At 42.6% G+C, this 21,121-nt stretch overlaps 1 protein-coding gene and 2 long non-coding RNA genes across 4 annotated transcripts in view; 2 read left to right on the forward strand and 1 right to left on the reverse strand.

Annotated features, from left to right (window-relative positions):
• Positions 1 to 7,238: 7,238 nt before the first annotated feature.
• On the reverse strand, positions 7,239 to 8,308 carry LOC307225587. Its single transcript, XR_013843098.1, has 2 exons — positions 7,630 to 8,308; positions 7,239 to 7,550 (listed from the first exon to the last, which is right to left on the reverse strand). It is a non-coding gene; the product is annotated as an uncharacterized lncRNA (long non-coding RNA).
• Positions 8,309 to 8,415: 107 nt separating this feature from the next.
• BTG1 (BTG anti-proliferation factor 1) lies at positions 8,416 to 12,913 on the forward strand. Its single transcript, XM_079993488.1, has 2 exons — positions 8,416 to 8,840; positions 11,575 to 12,913. The coding sequence occupies exons 1-2, from the start codon at positions 8,693 to 8,695 to the stop codon at positions 11,937 to 11,939; spliced, it is 513 nt and encodes a 170-aa protein (XP_079849614.1). The 5' UTR covers positions 8,416 to 8,692; the 3' UTR covers positions 11,940 to 12,913.
• Positions 12,914 to 14,334: 1,421 nt separating this feature from the next.
• LOC307225577 overlaps positions 14,335 to 21,121 on the forward strand; it is a 251,855-nt gene continuing 245,068 nt past the window's right edge. Inside the window, exons 1-2 of one of the 2 annotated variants that reach the window (XR_013843085.1) lie at positions 14,335 to 17,607; positions 19,425 to 19,521. This is a non-coding gene — a long non-coding RNA (uncharacterized lncRNA). The remainder of the gene's footprint in view (positions 17,608 to 19,424; positions 19,522 to 21,121) is intronic. The other variant, XR_013843086.1, reaches the window with a different exon arrangement.

The following is a 21,121-nucleotide window of genomic DNA, read 5'->3' on the forward strand; positions in this document are numbered from 1 at the left end:
GCATTCAGACAACCCAGCGATGGGTGCACTATAAATGCCTAAATGGATTAGGCAGAAGGAAAAAATAAAGCATGCCTCAACTGGCCCCAGGCAGCTTTTAAGATCTGCTGCTGGAATAGATGTATGGCACATGTCTGTGAAATACCAGATTTAATGAGGTCGGGTAGTGTATACAGAGCAGACCTGTGGAGAAACAGGCAAGTCCAACCATCAAGATTTGAGTCGGAGATGAAATACTGCCTTTGGGGAAATGTCCACTGGACGAAGACTCTATGTGAGAGCAGATCAGAACAATGAGCTTATCCTATGACATCCTGAAACTGACAAATAGATGAGTTCACATGTGCATCAGTCTTTGAAATGCATTTTGCCCCAAGTGGTGGGATTTTTAGGCTGTTGTATTTTCTTGTCTCTCTGGAATAATACATATTGTTTAATCACAAGGGTAGTTATTTTTCCACAATCCAAGTTGACTGTGCTGATAGGGTACTGTTTTCATGCTGGGTGAGATACAGGTGCTTGTAATGAGATAACCCTGGACCCTTGTCTTCTCAATAATAATTCAACCACTTTGGAGGAGATGAAATTGTATTTTGTTACCCACGTCTGGTTGCATAAAATGCATTTTCCTCCCCTTTCCTGATCACCTGTGCACAGTCCTGAATAATCCACATATAAACTGAGAGCTTGGATGCCACCAGGGAGACCTGGCTATGAGTTACTGCCAGTGACGGGACAGCTTCACCTGGCACCTCTTAACTCACGGGCTGAACAAAATTGGGAGAGGTGCTCCTGACAAGTATTTACAGTATTTCAAGTATAGATCAAGGACACAAGAAAGCAACTACAATAAATAATCAAGAGAACCAATATCTGCTTAATTGGGTGGCCTGGATGTATATATAGTTCACAACAATCAAATACTTTTCCACTCAGAGTAAAAGGGGTACCACTATAGAATGCATATACATGTGCCTGCATATTTTTATTTTTATTTTTTGTAGTTTACCTTGTGATCAGTGAAAGTTTCATTGGGAACAAAGAGGTTGCTATGGAAGAACGTTGGCAGATGCTCTTGTAAAGCAGCCCTTTCAGCCTGAGGGCAGACTATGAATGCGCAGAATCACGTTTAACATTTGAAGGTGGAGGAGAACTTCTTGGGTGTGTGTGGAAATGATGCTCAATTCATAACACAAATTCAGTATTCTGAACCAGGTCATTATGGATTTTCAGTGGCTTATCCACTGAAATCACTCCCTGCTGCTTTGGCTCCCCGTAGTCTCATTCATGTGCCTTGCTTTTTGTTAATACACAGTAGTAAAGAAACCATGAGCTATAACAGTATCAGTCTACACCTGGTCTCCCTATTGTCCCGTTTGTCCCTTTCAGAGTCTATCCAGAATTTCTAGAATTTATTTATTTATTTAGTCAGTCATTCATTTTAAATTTCCGTCTTGTGTTGCTTTTCTCCTTTGCATCTTTTTGAATTTGTGCAAGCAAGTGCTAGTAGTTTTCAATGGGCAAAGATTCATTCAGCTTGTCACATGAAAATAATTATGTGAGGTTATCTGAATCCACCTTTAGGTCTGCCAAAGCAATGCTCTTAAGCAGCTGAGCTACGCCAGACCTTGAGTAGACAGAGAGACTTTGTTAACTGATTCTCTGAGTTCTCAAATAATTTTTTCAAAGCAAGCAATATCAGAGTGCATCAAATGCAGAACAGTTCTGGATACTGGACTAAAATCCTGGATACCTGGATTCTTTTTCTATGAGACTTCATTCATTGTCTAAAAACCCAGGTGTTTCCCAGAAAACAAATGAAAAGAGCAATGTTTGCACATTTTGCTTCCTATCTTGGGTTCTACAAGAACTAGAGACTTGCATTTTTTACATAAAAACTGGGAATCAGGGTTTGTGGCTAACTTAGGAGGGTAACTGGCCCCCTTGCACTCCTCAGCAGATGCCCAGGCTGCTTTTCATTCTGAGTGGGACCTGGAAAATTTGTCCCCAAAGCTCTGCCCACAGTACACTACTATGCACTGGTAGCCTGAAATGATTAGTGAGGGTACAGACCAGGGATCTGAAACAGTTCATCCAGTGCCACATTTAAATACTGCATCTAGAATGATATCCTTCTTTTTCTTATTTTGCTTGTGTACATGACTGGGGTTCTTCATCTTTTGCTATATCCATAAATACATCAGAGGCAAGCTGAGAAAATTGGTCATTGTTTGAAAGAGACTGGAGAATAATCAAATGGTCTCAATTTTTGGTTTGTTTCTTTAAAGGTAAGCAGCAAAGATAAGGAAAAGCAGTTTCTCCTTTTCTCCAGTACAGCCACTATTGAGATATGCAGTTGATAGAAAGGGAATGATGATTTCCCCGTAATTCTGGGGCACTTTATAGGAGATGGGCAGCATATTTATTCATTTATTGCATTTATTTTCCACCTTTTCCTTCAGGAAATTTAAGGTGGCATACATGGTTCCCACCTCCCAATGCTCTCCTCACAACCTACCCTGTGAGGTAGGTTAGGAGGAGAGGTCCAAAGTCACCCAGTAAGCTTCATGTCTGAGCGGGAATTTAAGCCCTGGTCCAACTCTCTAATGACTACACCAAACTGGCTGTCCATTTTTGTTCCCATCACATATTTGTTTTTAAGAACTGCTTTGGGCCTGATCTCTGGGTAGCAGGAGGAAGTAGGAGTGGTGTAATGGCAATGCAAGTAAAAGCTGAACCGCAAGCAAGCAATGGTTGAAGTAGCATGAGGCGAAGTAGGAAGGAGCCTACATCCCAGATAGGATTGCCACCTCAGAACTTCATTGTCTTATGAGACAGCTCAGGAACAGCAAAAAGGATACCTAACATGATGTTCAGTGTTGGCTTTGGGGTAACATGCACAAGGACCATTTGCTAGATTAGAAAGTCTTCCTGAGTAAATATTAACAAGTTCTGACGAAAACAACGCACACTAACACAAAATCAAATATGTGATCTATAAACCTCTTAATTAGGTCCTGTTGCAGTTAATCAAATGGCGCCAATGTAAATGCAGATCCACCAGTCTAATTGATTTATGGTGATTAACAAGCCATTTGTCTTTCAAATAATCTTGGTGCTAATAGTTCACAAATGCACATTTTTTGTGCATTTAAAGCTTTCTTGTCCATAACCAGGTGCGAATGTATTGAATTAAAGTAATGATGTTGAAAGAACAAGGAATGCCAATATGGGTTGGGTCAGCTAGAAGAAATCTCTGTAGTCCTCTTTAATAATCAATATGTGCTGTGCTTTCTAATGCCTCAGATTATTGTAAGCAAACAAAAACTATTCCTTGTATGAGCCACCTCATTTGTGATTGAAGCTAAGAAAGTGAAGTAAAATCATTAATGTGCTTTTCTTTTTTATTCATTGCCTAGAACATTGCATAAAATTACAAATGAATGTCCTTTACAATATAATCCTATAGATGTTTATTCACAAGTAAACCCCACTGAGTTTAATGAAACTTTAGGTTGCAATTTTAGGGCTTATTCACATTTACCTTTTGCCTCATTCTTCCCACACACAGGTCTGTGCTTAAAAGTCCCATGTCTGAGTATGTGGGGCTTTTGTTTTGCTCCAGAGCTCTCTTCATGAAAACGTGCTCTTTAGTGCTCAACTGGAGCAAACATCAATTCAGGTTTTCTGAAGATTGCTGTTTGCTCCCAATGAGCTTGAAAGAGCAGGTGTTTGCAGGCAAAACTCTGGAGCGAAAACAAACAAAATGCTTGGATATGGAGCTTTTTAAGCCTGGAAAGAGCAGGGCAAAAGGTAAGTGTGGATTAGCTGCTTTCCTAGGAGTAAATCCCTTTGAACTCAATAGGGCTTACTTGTGAATAGATGTCTAGGGTTGTACTGTTAATCGCTTTCAGCCCTGATTCTATTGATTTGTAGCCAGCCATACCCCTTCTCGTCCATTACTGACCTGTCCTTTCCTCAACACAGTTATATTACAGTTGATGATTAAAACATCGAGCGATAGTGAGTTCTAAAGGTCAGGAGTGTTCTTTGTGAACCTATTTTCTTTGTTCAGCCATCACAGAATATATCTGTTCTGTGATGTAGCAGCAGGCTTTCGATCTAGGAGTATGACCCAGGGAAAATGAATCACTTTTAAGTCTTATTGATTTCAAGGGCAGAGTTGCTCAGGTTACCTTTCGTTGGGCCACTAGCATTCTAGCTTTGTGTGTTCATGACTTTAAAAAAATAGACTAGCAGCCTATCTCTAAAGAGTTGGCTGATAAAATTCCAATCAACACGTAAAGTTCAACCTCCTTGGGTTCCACAGGGAACCTCCAAGATCGAACCCGGGGCTGCATACCACGACAGATTGGTTGCAGAGGAGCAGCAACAGTAGGAGAGGGCTTCTGCCATTATGCCCCGCATGTAGGCTTGTGGAGGTAGCCAGTTAGCCCCTGTGGGCAGTAGGATGCTGGAGTAAGATGCTGCCTGCAAATTCCCAATGAAAAGGCCACCCCAGATGTCAGCACGCCCCATGGTGTGCATGCATGACATCAGCATGCCTTCTGGCATGCTGGCATGTTATGCGGAGGCCCTGTGGCTTGTCCGTGTGATGCAAGCATGGCCCATGACGTGTGCACACAGCCCTGCAGAACCTTTGGGGGTACGGCCTTTTCATTGGGAATTTGGGGAGCCATGGTGCCCTGGCCCCCCTTCCCAGAACTCCTGCTGACATTGAACCCAACGTGTTTCAATTATACACAATTCTGGCTTTAGACGCGATCCGCAGAATGTAACCTCCACATAAGTTGCAGGCTTACTGTATTCTAAGGGCATGGTCTGACCCCACCTGTCCAAAGCATAATCAAAGATGTATGTACATGCCAGAGCTCAGGAATGCCCTGCCGACTGCTGATCAAGCAAGGTTCAACTGCAATAATAATAATAAATTGCCTGAAGGTACTTCACTGAGAGGCTGCATTTCAGCAATTCACCACATGGGGCACTGCACCCAGACACAGTAGCTCATGCTGCTGCTCTTGATTTGCCTTGCTTCCAACTGTCTTGTGTCTCATTCTCACACCTACCTTCTTGGCAGAGAGGTTTGGTAACCAGGACACTGTAGCAAGCAAAGCCATGCATGTTCCAAATGGCCTCTCCCCGTAGCTGCAGCCTTCCCGATGTACAACACACCCCTTTCCTCCTCGCACCGTTCCCGCTGCTGGAGCTTCACTGCCTTGAGCACCCTACAAGATACTCTGCTCTTCTCTTAGTTCAAAGCAGCTTGTGAAATTAAAAGGATACATACTCTAAAAGCAAGTGATCTAAAAAAAGATTCCAAAACCCATTCAACTCTCCCCAAAGTCAAGCAGCAACAACTGAACTTGACACAGCAGACAAGCAGCAGCAAAAGATTAAGGCGTTCTCTGGCAGGCGTGTCGGAACAGGGAAGCTTATAAAGCCTAAGTGCCTCCAGGATTCAGCACTGGCAAATATTCCCAGGGAAACCGATCTGGAACACCAGGCCCATCAGGGCTGAAGATTTAGAAGGCCCTGCTTGGACAGTGCACACCAGGCTAGAGGCCTCTATGCTGACCCTTACACATGGAAGGAAATACAGTGGTACCTCAGGTTACAGACACTTCAGGTTACAGACTCCACTAACCCAGAAATAGTACCTCAGGTTAAGAACTTTGCTTCAGGATGAGAACAGAAATTGTGGGGGGGCGGTGCAATGGCAGCGGGAGGCCCCATTATCTAAAGTGGTACCTCAGGTTAAGAACAGTTTCAGGTTAAGAACAGACCTCCAGAACGAATTAAGTTCTTAACCCGAGGTACCACTGTAGATAACGGGAAACAATATTTGAGGTATGGAGGACCTTGGCCAGAGATGGGGAAACTGTAGCCCTCTTTGGCCCCAACCTCCAGCAGCTCTAGCCAGGAAGGCCAGCGAAGGGTGTTGTCCTGCAACATCTGGAGGTCTACAGATTCTCTATCCATGATCATAGACATATTGAGCTTTATAGATGTAAACCCGCACCTTAAATTGGCTCTGGAAGCGAGTAGATAGCCATCATAGTCCAGGTTTTAATATGCTCACTCCTTCGCAGTAGTTATAAAGGCTTCAGAAATCTACAAATGAAGGGGTCGTGCCTACCAATCCTTTGGTTGGGCATTCCAAGGATATGGCATACCTACCTTAGATCTGATAAAGATCCACCCCCGTCCTGTTCCCAGCATAACAAAGGGCTGCTTGCCAAGGTACGTGGAATTACATTTGGAGGCACTGCTAGGATTATATTTAACAAGGGGAGCGCAAAATCCTGAATTAATTGGTTTTCCAACTCTATTGAGTTCTGTGTTAAAGCATTATGTATATTGGTACTTCCTTTGTGAATAAAAAATTATAGAGAGATCATATAGGCCTACAGTGGGATTTAAAATACTGTTCTACGTTGTCATCTGCTTTCAAAAATCTGATGACACACACAAGATTTAGCAAGAGTGTAGTTTTCCTGGCTATATTATAAGGTTCTGAGAGGTAATTCAACTTGGATTGTGTTCAGTCTGTTTTTGTTGCTGCTTCCCCCCCATCTCCTCCATACAAAGGCGATTTCTCAGCTGACAGCCACCGAAGAGTTCAGATGAAGAAAAGCCTAATAAGGGCCTGTGACTCTTTCCTATCTGCAGATAACATGACACATTTCTGCTTGAGGAAAAGCAAGATGAAGATTGAAAATATGTTGACCCTTTGACCAGCAGAAATTAGTCCAATGAAAGAACCGATAAATGTCTCTCATGTTGTCTGAAACCAAATGCAGCAACAATAACCAAGCAATCATACTGCTGAGATGTTTCAGGCACAATAACACGAGTGTGGTTGATTTTTTGTTTTTATGTAAAGCAACTGTATCTTTTCTATGCTGTAATGCAGCATGATAACATAAAGCAGGGATGAGTATTATGAAGCCCTTAGAAAGGGATCAAAACCTCTAAATCCCAAGTCTGACCAGCCTCAGCCAGTGTGGCCAATGGTCAAGGATGGTGGGAATTATATGTTATAGGTTCTCAGCCCTGGCTTAGAGAGACCAGGCACCTATTCTTGGGTCATTTTCTTTTACACAGTATAGTGGTGTGTGTGTTGTGTGACTTTACAAAGAAGAATGGCTGAAGTGTGAGAGAATGAACAATTCTTAAATTTCTGTCTCATATAACTTACTGTGGTGACACCAGAACACAGCCTATTTTTTAAATTTTTGTGGTGTGCAAAGAATGATTTGTTTAGGCTACTGCTGTGAAAGCATTAGATGACAACATGATCATTGATAGGTTCTAGAATACGATGATTCTATGATCTGGAGCACAGTTGTTTTCCCTTGTTATGAGAAAGTGTACCAAGTCCACCAATGACCGGTCAAGTGGACAAAGATAATGCCTCTTTAGTTCAAGGTCGGTTAACCTTTGATCCACCAGATGTTGCTGGACTACAACTCCCATCGCCCCTGACATCTGACCGTGCTGTCTGGAGCTGATGGAGGTGGGAATCCCTGGCCTGCAAGCTGCAATCAGACTGGGAGAAATATATATATATATGTATTAAATCTTACGGGATCCATGTCTTGGGACGATGCCCCCTCCGTCTCACCTCTTTCCATCTACCGGTAACCGTTAGAGCACCAAAAGACACTGCATTTGTTTACAATGGTGCTGTTTGTGAGATGGCTGCAGGCGCCAGAAGCTTCCTGAGCCCTTCTCTCCCAGGCCTCGCCACATTCGTGACTGCTGCGGCTTAAGGAAAGCGGCTGGTTTGCGAGCTCCCAGCTGGAGGTTGGGGGGAAGGGGAGGATGGGAAGGCAGCAGGCTCTGCAAAGGCCCGGTCGCGCCAGGTTTTGCCTCTGAGCAACCCCGGGGTCCTCCGCCTTCTCCCCGGTTCCGCGAACGCTTCCAGAGCTAGCTATGGATTTGCACTGAACCGGGGCGCGGATCAGTTGGACGTGAGCGGGAGCATGTGCGAGCTAGCAGGCAGCAGAGGACTGCAGATGCGCAGTCGGGGGAAGAGGAGCGGCGGCCGGAGCAAGGCGGCTCGCGTCGTTTCTCCCTTCCGCGCTGGCTTAGGCGAGCGAGGCCGGCAACTTTGCGCTCCTGCCTTGCGCGTCTCGAGGGCCAGACGCCGCGCTCTCGAGCAGCTGCTCCCGCCGCCGCTGCTGTTTTCCAGCCCGACGACGCAGCTCCTCTTTCTTCTTCTGCTTCTATTTGTTTACAACCGGGTGACATCACTCCTCCCCCGCGCCCCTCCGCTCCGAACGTGACGTCACAATGGTGCGATCCCCGGATTGGCCGCGGCGGGTTCTCAGCCGCCATTGCCGCCCGGACGTGGTTATAAAAGGCGGCGCACGCACAGCCACTTCCTTCGTGCCTCGTAGAAGGAGATGCTGGAAGTGCCTGCTAGTGGAGCCGCCGCTGCCGCCAGCCTACGTCACAGGGAGGCGGCTGAGCGGGGGGCCTGTTAACTTAAAAGTCCCTTGAACTCGATCGCTCCGTCCCCTTTCTAACCCGCTTCTTTCTCGCCTGCTCTCTCGCCTCCTCCTCCTCCTCCTCCGCTTCCCACCCCCCTTTGAGGCGGCCCCGTGGGCGCCCACCGTGCCCCTTTCTACTCAACGCCCGGAGCTGGCTACCCCTTGCCGCCTCCATGCATCCTGCCCTTTACACCCGGGCCAGCATGATACGCGAAATCGCCGCGGCCGTGGGCTTCATCTCCAAGTTCCTGCGCACCAAGGGGCTGATGAACGAGCGGCAGCTGCAGACGTTCAGCCAGAGCCTGCAGGAGCTGTTGGCAGGTATGGGGCGGCGGCGGGGGGGGGCAGCAGAGGGGGTGGGAAGGGGACAGTTTTAAGTATTTATCTCTTCTCCGCCACCCACCTCCTCCGCCTCCTCCTTATCTCCCCGCTTTTCTAATGCTGCCTCATCCTCCCTCTCCAGGTTTTGTTTCTCTTTCCATCGCAGCATTTGGAGGAGCCGGGATCGCTGCCTCGACTGCATACTTTTTTTTCTTTGGTGGTGGTGGGAAGGGTGTTGTGGAGTTAATGATCTCCTATAAAATGTGCCGCAGAAAGAGATGCATTTCGCATAAGACCAGGAAATGGCTCTCTCTCCCCACCCCCACGCGCGCTTTCAAAATTCGGGATTCACGAGATTGTAGTGCGTTGTTTTATAGTACAGTACTATCGCAGTAACGGTTCCTTCGTGCTGTCCCGTCCAGAGGGGCGCGGGGGTGGCACGTTTCCCCCTCGTATGTATGTTCAGCTGCGTGCCTGGAAAGTCCCTTCCTTCCCTGCCTTCCTCTGTTCCTTCTTCAGTGTTTGTACTCAAGTTAACGTCATGCAGATTAGTTCTCCTCCCCCCACCCCCGGCCACGCACACACACACACACACAAAACCCAGACACCAATTGCACTTTTACGCAGTTATGGAAATAAAGGCGGGGCGGCGCTATTCCCCGCCCACCACAGTGGTTATTTGTTTTACATGATTCAAATCCACATGAAGGTGATTTGGGTTGAGGTTCGGTAGTTACTGAACTAATTGAGTACATAGGAGTTACTTTGCACAGCTGTTAGTATAAACGCGTGAAGGTTTGTTTATCCCGCTCATCTGCATCCTTTTGCTTTTGGGGACAGACACAAGTGGCCATAAGTTGCCTGTTTGTCTCTTTCGGAAGGAAAAGCTCCTTTGCAGAAGGAATCGGTTTTCCTTCTCTGGTCTGCGCTGGGTCCGAGGGTGGTCCTATCAGCTCTTTGTGTGTTCTGTGCCCCTCATTTGCAGTCCAGGGGGGTTGCTGTAGCCATAATCTTTGCACATTTGGAGACTAAGAATCCTATTTATTTTTCCTCCTGGTTTCTTAGGGAAGGGATTTTTGTCAACACTTCATATCTGTGGCAAGGCTGTGGTAGTGAATAGTACCGTTTACCCTTTTCTGCTCATCTGGGGGAGTTCTTCGCTGCAATCGTAACACACGTTTACATGGAAGCAAGACCCAATGAACAGAAAGGGGACTTGTTTCTACGTAAACATATGTGGGATTGTGCTGCTAGTGTCCCTTTTCTACCTCAGCTGTTCTCCAATCTGTAGTGGTAGCCCTTTTTCCTTCTCTCCCTTTGGTGGCTGCTGCAGGGGCATAATACCATGCTAATTCCTGCTGCTGCTTATCCCACAACACACAGCTGCCCCTCATTTTCTTTTCGCTTTGTCTTAGTGTGCTTTCCCTTCATTGTACTAAGACAAAGAAATGCCAGTAAGGAGATTGTAATGTAGTAATTCAGTATGATGTGGTTAGGTTCTGTGTGTACATTATAAGACTGGGTCCAAGATGCTCCTTGAAGTACCTTTATCATAACAATAAAACCACCTACACTGGACTTGGCTATTATTCTTTTGCATATTTTTTTAAAAAACAACCCCACTGTTTCTAAACAGTAAAAATGGGTCGGAGGAAGAAGCAGCCCTTCTAAAGAAAACAACCATCTTATTGGATTAAATGCATCTTACTCTGAGTTGCTTACTTGGAAAGGCTCCTAAGCACAGTTCTGGAAATAATAGATAAAATGATGGGTAGCATTGGAAGATTTTAGTTAAAGCAGTTTAACCTACTGTAACAAGATTCCTGTTCTAATGTAAGAGCAGATGTTGTCCTGCTGAGAGTAAATACCTAATCCATACATGTAAACATATGAGGATAAGTCCAAATTTGAGCGAAACATTAAGGGAAATGTCAAAAAGTTCATTTTTTCAAAAATCAGTCACCCAGTGTGTTTCAGTAATAATAGACTCAAGAGATAGCAAACCAATTCTAAAAAAGAAATATGCATAACTTGCCTATCCCAATTGTTAGGAATCCAGAATTCTGGAAAACTTGGATAGCCAAACATATAGGCGGTGTGACACAGTACTTAGGACACCTCTTTGTTTAGCACCGCAGGCAAGGTTCCACTTCACATGTTAGAATTTCATATGTGCATATTCTTATTTGCTTATGGAGAAGGTTGCACAAGTCTCTGTGATATGTTGCACACAACAGGAAATAGATTTCGTGCTTCTTTCAGATGTGTATTTATGGTACAGCTGAAAAAAGATGTGGGAGAATATTACTGCATTACAAACTACACATAATGAAACTGTGAAGAGGCCTTTGGATATATACTCAAGATTCTCCCCCCCCGACCCCCAAATTGGTTTTATCACCCTACTTTAAGGTGTCTAGGTGCCCAATTACATGTTTTTCTCACCCCCATTTGTGGAGGGTATCATTCAGTACTGATTTTATACATGCATAGGCTGTTAAATGTGCCTTTAGCTACAATGATCAAAATACTTGGTTTCTGTTGAGGCTGTCATTACTTTCCAGGCCATCGAATATTATTCTACATTTTTGCATCTGTGTCGTATTCCCCCCCCCCTCCCGCCCCCGGTGCTCTTGTTCTAAGCTACCATTTTCAAGCGTAATAACACGATTAGACACATTGGTTATCTGAAGAGCAAAATATGATCTTTTGTTGCTTTCATTTTGTTCTGTAGAACACTATAAACACCACTGGTTCCCTGAAAAGCCATGCAAAGGATCGGGCTATCGTTGCATCCGGATCAACCATAAAATGGATCCCTTGATTGGGCAGGCAGCACAACGAATTGGACTCAGCGGTCAAGAACTGTTCCGGCTTCTTCCAAGTGAACTCACTCTCTGGGTCGACCCTTACGAGGTATCCTATCGCATCGGAGAGGATGGCTCAATCTGTGTGCTGTATGAAGCCACACCAGCAGGAGCTAGCCAAAACAGCACCAGCATGCAAATGGTAGACAGCAGAATAAGCTGTAAGGAAGAACTCCTCTTGGGCAGAACCAGTCCCTCCAAGAGCTACAATATGATGACTGTATCAGGTTAAGATAATAGCCTATGGATGGATCATCTTATAATGGATGGATAAAATTTGGTTTTTACTTTGGGTGGGCTCCTCTGGGGATGGATTATGGAATTTAAACCATGTCACACCTGTGAAGACCTGGCACAAGATAGAATGGTAAACTTTTATTTTATAGTGGCAGTGCCATAGTTTCGACAGTACCTTTCAGTGATTTAAATAGCCTGTGAGTAAAGATGATTGCTTTATTTCCTAAGGTGTGAAGTTGTCCACGGAAGGCTGCAGTTTTCTCCCAGATGTCTTGCTTATTTTTTCCCCATTTTTTTTGAAAAAACATCAGTTTTCAGCCTAAAGCTATAGCTATAAAATTTATTCTCTGCAGTAAATGTTGCAGAGTAAATTTGCACTATTGACATTTTTAGGAAAAAAAATTGTTAACATTTTTGGCAGCTCAGTAACAAGACTTGTTATGAACATGGTAGTACTGGAAATTTTATCTGACAAGACTTTTACCTAGCACTTAACAATCTGTATAAACTGTACATAAGTCACACTTGGTGAGCATGAACTGGGGAAAATGGTCAGATCTCTGTATATTGGCCTTCAAAGTAGCAAGTGAGCAGGATCTGCTATGCCAACAGGCTTGAGAGAGACCATATAAAGACACTGTCTGAACTGTGGTGTGTTTTACCAGCCAGCTATCTGTACATTTGCTAGCTTGTAGTTTTCTAAGACTGAGTAAACCTCTTATTTTTAGAAAGTGGAGGTCTGGTTTGTAATTTCCTTGTACTTAATTGGGTAAAAGTCTTTTCCACAAACCACCATCTATTTTGTGAACTTTGTTAGTCATCTTTTTTTTTTTTTGGTAAATTATGAACTGGTGTAAATTTGTACAGTTCATGTATATTGATTGTGGCAAAGTTGTACAGATTTCTATATTTTGGATGAGAAACTTTTCTTCTCTCTATAATAAATTGTTTCCTATCTTGGCATTTTAATTTAATCTCTTGTCGTGCTTGCATAGGATCAGTTAAAATTATTTTTAGTCCTAGTGGACTTTTGTAAAGGATGGGAGCACTTGAGGTAGGGGAGAACTTGATAAAAGTTTTAGATGGAAGAAGAGGATCATTGGGTATAAATGTTTGAGGAGCCCAGACCATACATTAATGTATCACTTTTAACACTTTTAAAAATGGGCCATAACGTGGAAATCATGCAAGGGTCCAATTATTCCTAAATATGAGGAAAACACGCAGAACGACCAACAGACATGCAGAACAACCAACAAACGAGCAGTGAATAAATCCAGCGGATCAATGTTTACATGGTTTCCTGATGAACGAGGAGCTAGCAAACCATTAAAACAAGAAAAAATAAAAATAAACCTCATTTCCAACTTGACGGATGCCCAGCTCAATTGGTATTTACTAGGATCAATGTCACACAGCCCTTAGGAGCAGGTTAACCACTCAACAGAAAGGTTGATTGCCTTTTGCTTTTCTTCAAACACAAGATTCTCTTAGAGTTCAGTAAGATGGGATCCAGCAAAAGGTATGTATGTGTATGTTTTTCTTTCCCAACGATAGCAGGTGTTCTGGTGCTGGCCTGATGACACTAAGGCAGACATCTTGGGCACTTTGCTTGGAGGTGAGCAGGACTTCCAAGTAAATGTGTGTAGAATTGGACCGAAAGTCTGAATTTATAAACTTGTAAATAGAGCTTGTATCCTGCAAGTTTATATCCTTTTCCTGGCTGCTGATGAAAATGGCCCTTCCCCCAATCCATGGCTGGTTTCAGTACCTGTCTCATCCATCTGCGTCCATCCTATATGGCTTGGCACACTGCTAAAGTACTTCCTATTGTGGGACATTCATGTTGTATGGTGTGCCTGCTAAATCTAAAAAATGTCCCATTTTAGGGCTAGTAATCTTGGATTACCTCCATACCAAATTGTAACTTTATGACTTTTAGATGAGGGATGGGGGTGAATCTCTCCAGATGTTGTACTACCACTGATAATGCTTGTAGATGATGATAGGAGTTACATCATCTGGAGGACCAGAGGTTCTGTTCCTATTTCAGATGTACCCTAACAATATTGATCATAACACTGAGAAGTCCAAGGTTGTTTACATTAGGAAATCTATTAGCTTGGATTCTGTAAGCAATAGGCATAGTCCCAGCTACTGAAATTATCCACCCTCTCCAAAAAAATTTAAAAACTAAACGCTGAAAGGTGGTCTGAACTCCCACAGCTAATCATTTGCTATCGTGTAACTTGCTTTCCTCAGCTTTGAGTTCTTGCTTCTGAGGTAAACTAAATGACCTGCTTCAAGTGAGATTTCTAGTAATCTGGGTTTCTTGGACCCAGTGTATACCACACTTAAGTTTCTAAGTGGTGGAGAATGTGTCTCCCTCCATACGTCGCTGGACTAAAGTGATTATTGGTCATGCTGGCTGTGGCTGAAGGGGGAAGTGCAGTCTAGCAACATCTGAAGGGCCACATGTTCCTGAACCCATTCTAAGTTTTGAGGAAATGCCATAGCCATCTGTAGAGATGATGCACTTCAGCTTCTTGGCTGAGGGCTATTGTTCACTTAAGCACTACATGAATGCCAATTATCCATGGCCAAGCTACGCTGGAAAGCAAGTTCCTAAGCACCTGTAGAAGCTGAATTATGACATGAGCCTGAAAGAGCTACATTTTCATGATCTCGCACACAACTTTTCATTAGCTTTAAAATGCCTACACAGCCTGGTCCTTTCCAGTAGTGTATTATTTCTATAAAGCTCTACTGATTTTAATTGTAGGCAACAGTGAGTGCCACTCTTTCCTAAGCAATTAATAAATTAATTTCACTTTACCTGAAGGCCATAGTAAAATTGGGCTAGAGCGTTACGAACTTTTCATATAGGGAATGAACACTGTCACATACTTGAGCCTTTTGGCCTTCATAGGTCCAGCTTCCTATGTGCTTCTTGTCTTTGAGTGTAGTTGTTAGCAAATTTTTTTAAATTTTTGTTTTTTTAAATACGTTGGCATTTGTCTTGGCAACCCTTTTTTAATTTGTGCATGGGTTTTAGTTGCTAAGTAGGTCAGCTGCTAGGGGGAAAAGGTGCTTTTCTGATAACACTGAAGACAGCTGCTTTATGTAAACAGTTTGCATCTTCGGTGAGCCAATGCTTGCTCTGAAACCTTACTTATTCGAAACAGCTTGAAAGATTGCAAATATGTGGTTGCACTTAAGCAGAACACATAACCCCTTTTGGAAAAAAGTAGTAATTGAAAGTACATTGACAGTGGTTTCCTGTGACTGAAATACTATTTTGTTTTGCAGCTTCCTTTTTTTGCGCATGAAAGACTTGCAGATGCAGCTCTGCTTGATCTAGCATGCTTATGCTTTTCTCTTTGCTTTTTAACCAAGCTTTGGAACCTGAAGCATTTGGTTGCCTTCATGATGTCAGTTCTGGCAGTCATGGAAGCAATATAAGTCTCGTCTTTTGTCAGGTTGGCTGCTTGTACACAGTGGCTGCTACACCTGCTGCAGGAGGCTTATTTGTGATACTGAATTTGGAGCAGGCCCTGTGTGATGGCTAACATTTTGAATCCTTTTAAGGCTTGGGTGACTTTGTTCATGACCCTTGTTAAGAGCTTTTGCATAACTTGTAGAACTGACCCCCACTTTGTCTCTCACAACTTGAGTAAATATTCCTCTTGACTACAGATCTTACTAGCAGCATTTTAAAAAAACAGTAACAGGGCATTTGCATTTAAAACAAACAGCTTTTGAGATTGTCAAACTATGTGGTGTATAGTTGTACAGAACCTAGTCAACCACAGGAGAAGCTCATCTGTTATGCTGAAGAGTAGTGCCATCACTATAAAACTGACTTTTGGACCAAACATTAGCAGAATAGTATAATTCTAACCTGCAAAGTTTGTTGCAGTGCAGTCTTAAATTGATCATTCTCACAGGAACACTGAGAGGTAGACTGCTGTTAATTTCTCTCAGATGCAGAAATTCATTCTGAGAGGAAGCTTATTAACACAAGGTGACCCAGCCACTTCAGAGATGAGGAAAAGTGTGAAATGAAGTTGTGCAGGGATAGGTAGCATGAAGTCCTCCAGGTGTTGTCAGGCTACAACTCCCATAAGCCACAGCTGGCATAAGTTTTACTTAGCCAGATGACTATATATGTATAAATCTTTATATGAGTACAATAGTTCTAAAGGAAAAGTCATACTTTATTTCTAGGTGATGGGAGCAGGCCTTAGCCTTAGAGGTGCCGATTTTCTCACATAGGAGAGTGTTCTAAGGTGACACCAACTGTAGTTTTTATATATCTGCTTATAGTAAAAAATAAATATGTGGCTGATGAATTGGACCTTGTTTTTAAATCAAATAAAAACCCTTTGATCAATTGGCTAATCAAACATGGCAGTCCTAATAACAATCTGTGTTCATAATTCAGTGACGATCTACCCCCTACTTCTTGTTTGACTTCAGTTTAAGGGTGCAATCCTATACACACTTAAGCTGGGAGTGAGTTTCATCATATTCTGTGCAGACGTGTACAGGATTGAACTGCACATGTTTTTGGCAGAATAAATAAGGCATCCTGTTATGCTTTTGAGGCCATTGTTGCTCGAGCTCAGTCTAGGTGAGACAGTTGCTTGTTTTGCTGCCTCATAAACATAATATTTGTTTTTTTAAAGACTTATTCAGTCAATGGATCAGTATTTAGTTTCTAAATGGTAGCCTTTAAAGCAGAATTGGGCGTCTTCCATATGTTGTTAGAACCCAACTATATAGATAGCGAGATATCAAATTTTATTGTTTTTCAATATCAATAAAAATTCCACAGGTAAAGAAAAAGAATAAAACCCAACTATCTGCTTCATCCAGCATGTGCAATGTTCAGAAAAGATAAGTTTTGTAGGGCCACAAGTTCTCCACTTGCCTTAAAGCATTAGAACGCTTATCCTACCTAACATCTGTTTGGAAAATGATATTAAATATGTCTTTGTGAGGTAGCAGTGGATATTAAGACCACAGAATGTTAGATGACACAGTCTTACCAGGCTTTGTGCATGGCTAGAGGACAAATTATGACACTTCTGAAATGTCCATTATGAAGGGAGGTGACCTTCCTTAGCCACTCTCAGCTAAAAGCTGTGGTTAGGTTTTTTTTCCACTGCTAAAACTTCAGTAATAGCCTATCCTTTCTCATAAACACAGGTAACTGCCAGAAACAAGTCAGTTTTAGCATCTGTGTGTTTGGATGTGTAATACATCTCCTGCCAACTGAGACTTCCAGGCAGTTGAGGTAACTAAGAGGCCTGCTGTTTCTGATGCCAGTGCTCAAAATGGTGACTCACCTCTTCAAACGAGAGTTGGGCTTAGAAATGGTTTGAAAGCAAAAGGCATTTTTTTGAGTTTCGTTTACAAAACACTCGCTTTAGTTTATCAGCCTTTGAAATACCTGGCCCACTTTTATGCTTTCTTTTGATCCAAGCCCTAAATTTTAGGGTTCTAGTGAAAGTCTCTTTCTCTGTTCATCTCAGCCTACACTGATTTTGGTCTTGAGGGAGTTTTTCTTCCTTTCCCCTCTACTTTATGGCCAAACAGCTTGCCACACATTTCCAGGCAGAAAATGAGGCTCAACGCATGCTGAAGGACAAGTAGTCACTGTAAGTGATTGAGAATTCATTTGATAGCGTGGAATATGTATCTTGATTTGTAATCTCTGGAAACTGATCCAGCAGTTGCTCTTTATCCAGGCTGAATTAATCCTGAATAATAAGCATTTAGAGCTTTTATAAATGCCCTCTAGACAGCACACAAAATAATATTTTATCTTAATAATACCTCTCAAATCTGTGGTGTGTGAACTATTATTCCTTTTTTATGTATTTTATACAGAAGTCACTGGGAGATTAGCTCCTCCATATTCATGCAATTGTGAATGTGAATCCTGAGGAACGAAGTTACCGTGTAGTGACTAGTTCATTTCAAAAAATAGTTGTTGGCCTTTCTGGACACAGCAGGAACAACTGTACATTGACCATTTCCCCAGGTCTGCAGTCCACCGTTGTTTGTTTGCTTTGTAGGACTTTTGTTCACTCCTCATAGCTGTAGTTCATAGTTGCAGGTTCTTTGGTGTATAAAACTTGGCCTCTAATGAACTGGCAATGTTATCGATGTGGCATGAATAACTTACCAGGACTATAAGAGTTGGTAATGAGGAATTAATAGGAACTCTATGAAGAAAGTACAGTGTTTCCTGATGGCTAATTGTGACTTTTTCACTCCCACAAATGTGATGCTGCATAAAAACATCAAGGCAGAAGGGCAAGACTTGCAAAATCAATGAAATGGACAAGCATACAACTGGGTTCTAGGTGAATTCTCTCTTTGCCATGGTTCTTGAAACTAATCAAATTTCCACTTTGTGTCACTCTCATAGGACGCTAGGGAAAAGTCTAAAGCATGTTAAGTGCATTGTTAAGAGTTTGTGATTTACAAAAATAGATTGTAGGGATAAATAGCCAGACCAAAAGCAATAAGAAATTGCTATTTATTAATGTTTAAACTTGTGACAGAAGGTTTTTCGTTTTTCGTTTGTTATACCTACATTCCAGGGTGGTAGCAAGGTTGCGTGAGAAGCAGGATATTAAACTAGCAGCTTTAAAATATTATTTATTTTATGAATCGATTCCTGTAAAAGATCCCAAAGCAATTTGACAATTGAAATGTCAACAATAAAAACACACATAAAAACAATTTAAAGTCCAATACAGATACAAATATCGGATTTATACCCTAATTAGTAATGTAGCAACCACACTGTATACACTGGATCTGGGGGCGCTTGGGTGCAAGGTGACTTTCACAGCCAATAAGGTCAGATACTGTTTAGCTTTGTTAGCTACGGAAACAGAGAGCAAGCTGTAGCTGCACACATATAAACAGTTACCCATTGCTAGACCTCTGTTAAGGCAGACCCATCTGTTCAAAACATACAGTTGAAAAATGTCTGCATGGAATGCTCTTAAATTTAGGACAAAGCTAATTTGCCTTTAGAGAAGCGGGTGGCGCTGTGGATTAAACCACAGAGCCTAGGACTTGCTGATCAGAAGGTTGGCGGTTCAAATCCTCACGACGGGGTGAGCTCCCGTTGCTCAGTTCCTGCTCCTGACAACCTAGCAGTTCGAAAGCACGTCAAAGTGCAAGTAGATAAACAGGTACCACTCTGGCGGGAAGGTAAACGGCCTTTCCGTGCGCTGCTCTGGTTCGCCAGAAGTGGCTTAGTTATGCTAGCCACATGACCCAGAAGCTATACGCTGGCTCCTTTGGCCAATAAAGCGAGATGAGCGCCGCAACCCCAGAGTCAGTCACGACTGGACCTAATGGTCAGGGGTCCCTTTACCTTTACCTTTAATTTGCCTTTGGATTGTGCCCACTGTATCTTAACAGATTCTAGTTCCAATGCTGCTATCTTCCTCAGGCCCAGCCCACCCATAAGGCCTCAGGCGGCAGGATCCACATGGGCAGCAGATCTTGATATAGAACTTTATTCAAGGCCGGCCCCCCAATGAGGCAAGGTGAAGTGATTGCCTCATGTGACAGGATTCATCGGGACAGCAGATCCCAATGTCAATCTTTCTTCCCCCTCCCCTTGTTCCTGATGTAGCTCTTCCCTGGTGGGGAGGGGGTGTTATTATGAATGGTTTCAAATGGTTTATGTCTAGTGGGCACAGTCCCAAGAACTGTCTGAGGCATGCTCTATTGCTGGTAAAGCAAATCAGCTATATCGTATCTGGCTTCTCATATCATTGGTCAAATATAGTATCTAGACAAGGAAGATGTTGAAGTTTTAAGCAACTTATTTCAATGCAGTAGCTTCTTGGGTTCTTGTTAATCATGGCTCTCTTTTGGGTGCATGGATGTCTTTAAATATAATTGTCCTCTTCCTGTGGAACTCTGAATGCAAGTAAGGATAGTGCATCTGTGACACTATACCACTTCCCATGCATTAGATTTTGGACTTTGCAGAATCAGCAAGACATATGAGTTTAGGTACAGTGTATGCGCAACCATCACACATGCATTAGGTATTCATTGCCAGTGTTTGAATTAGGCCTCAGCAAGTGAACAGCAGGGCATTTTATAAAAGGTGAACTTCAGCAGCAGTATAAGGTTGGGGCATTGTGTGTGCTTGTTCACAGTGAAAGAAACTTCTGTCTTCTAGTAATCATCCACTTGACCTCTAATCCTTCAACTTGTTTGTGTACCCTTTTACAGGTATTTGGCTTTCTGTTTGGGGCATGGCCTTTCTTAACACCTTTTCCTCTCAAATGTCAGCATTTGACCTGTCGTCTCAGCTTGTTTGACGTAAACTGGAATCTGGATTGTTTTATTCCTATGATGCTTTGTTTTCATTCTTATAATATTGAATCAAAGCAATTATTTATACTGTACTTACTATAGATAATACTTTACGTTCATCCAATTCATCCTGGGAAATAGGCAACTGTTATTTCCCAGTTTGCATAATGGCAACAGAACAGAATATGATTAGGTGTGAGTTTGTGGCTCAGCAGAGGTTTGGACTCTGATGTATTTACAACTTCTATCACAATCCTTCACAGGTTCTTGACAAGTTGGTAATAAAATTGGCATTTGTACCACATTGTATTTTAACTTGGTTTGCATTTGGCCTTTCTGGCTGGTCATGGAAATAGTTTTACCACAAACTCAGATAATTAAATATGTTTGTTAAAATGCTTTTATTCTGTCTTCCCACCCATAACAGAAAGTTTAAGGTGGAGATTTACAAAAAGGCCCAAAAAACCTTGAAGGATTACTTTGAGATAAATCTGAGGACAGAGGTCGAGAAAAGAGTGATTTGGGACGCAAGTAAGGCCGTGATGCGAGGTTTTCTGATACAACAGAACTCTTTAAAGAGAAAGAAACAAAATGAAAGGAAGGATAAGATTCTGGAAAAAATAAAAGAAGGAGAAAAGAAACTGAGGTCTAAACCAAAGTCTCATGAAATCCTGAGAGAAATTAAGTTCTACCAAATGCAATATATGGAACTGATGAACCAGGAGATAGAATGGAAAATTAAGCAAATGAGACAGAGGACATTTGAATCAGCGGATAAATGTGGGAAACTTCTAGCATGGCAATTGAAGAAGAGAC

This window comes from Podarcis cretensis (assembly GCF_951804945.1).
Source record: "Podarcis cretensis genome assembly, chromosome: 10".
NCBI lineage: Eukaryota > Metazoa > Chordata > Lepidosauria > Squamata > Lacertidae > Podarcis > Podarcis cretensis.

What these genes read in the sequence shown, in the direction of transcription:
- BTG1 (XM_079993488.1), top strand. Translation starts at nt 8,693, where the DNA reads ATGCATCCTGCCCTTTACACCCGGGCCAGCATGATACGCGAAATCGCC. An exon ending in CCTGCAGGAGCTGTTGGCAG is followed by an intron (nt 8,841 to 11,574) that starts GTATGGGGCGGC and finishes TTTGTTCTGTAG; the next exon opens with AACACTATAAACACCACTGG.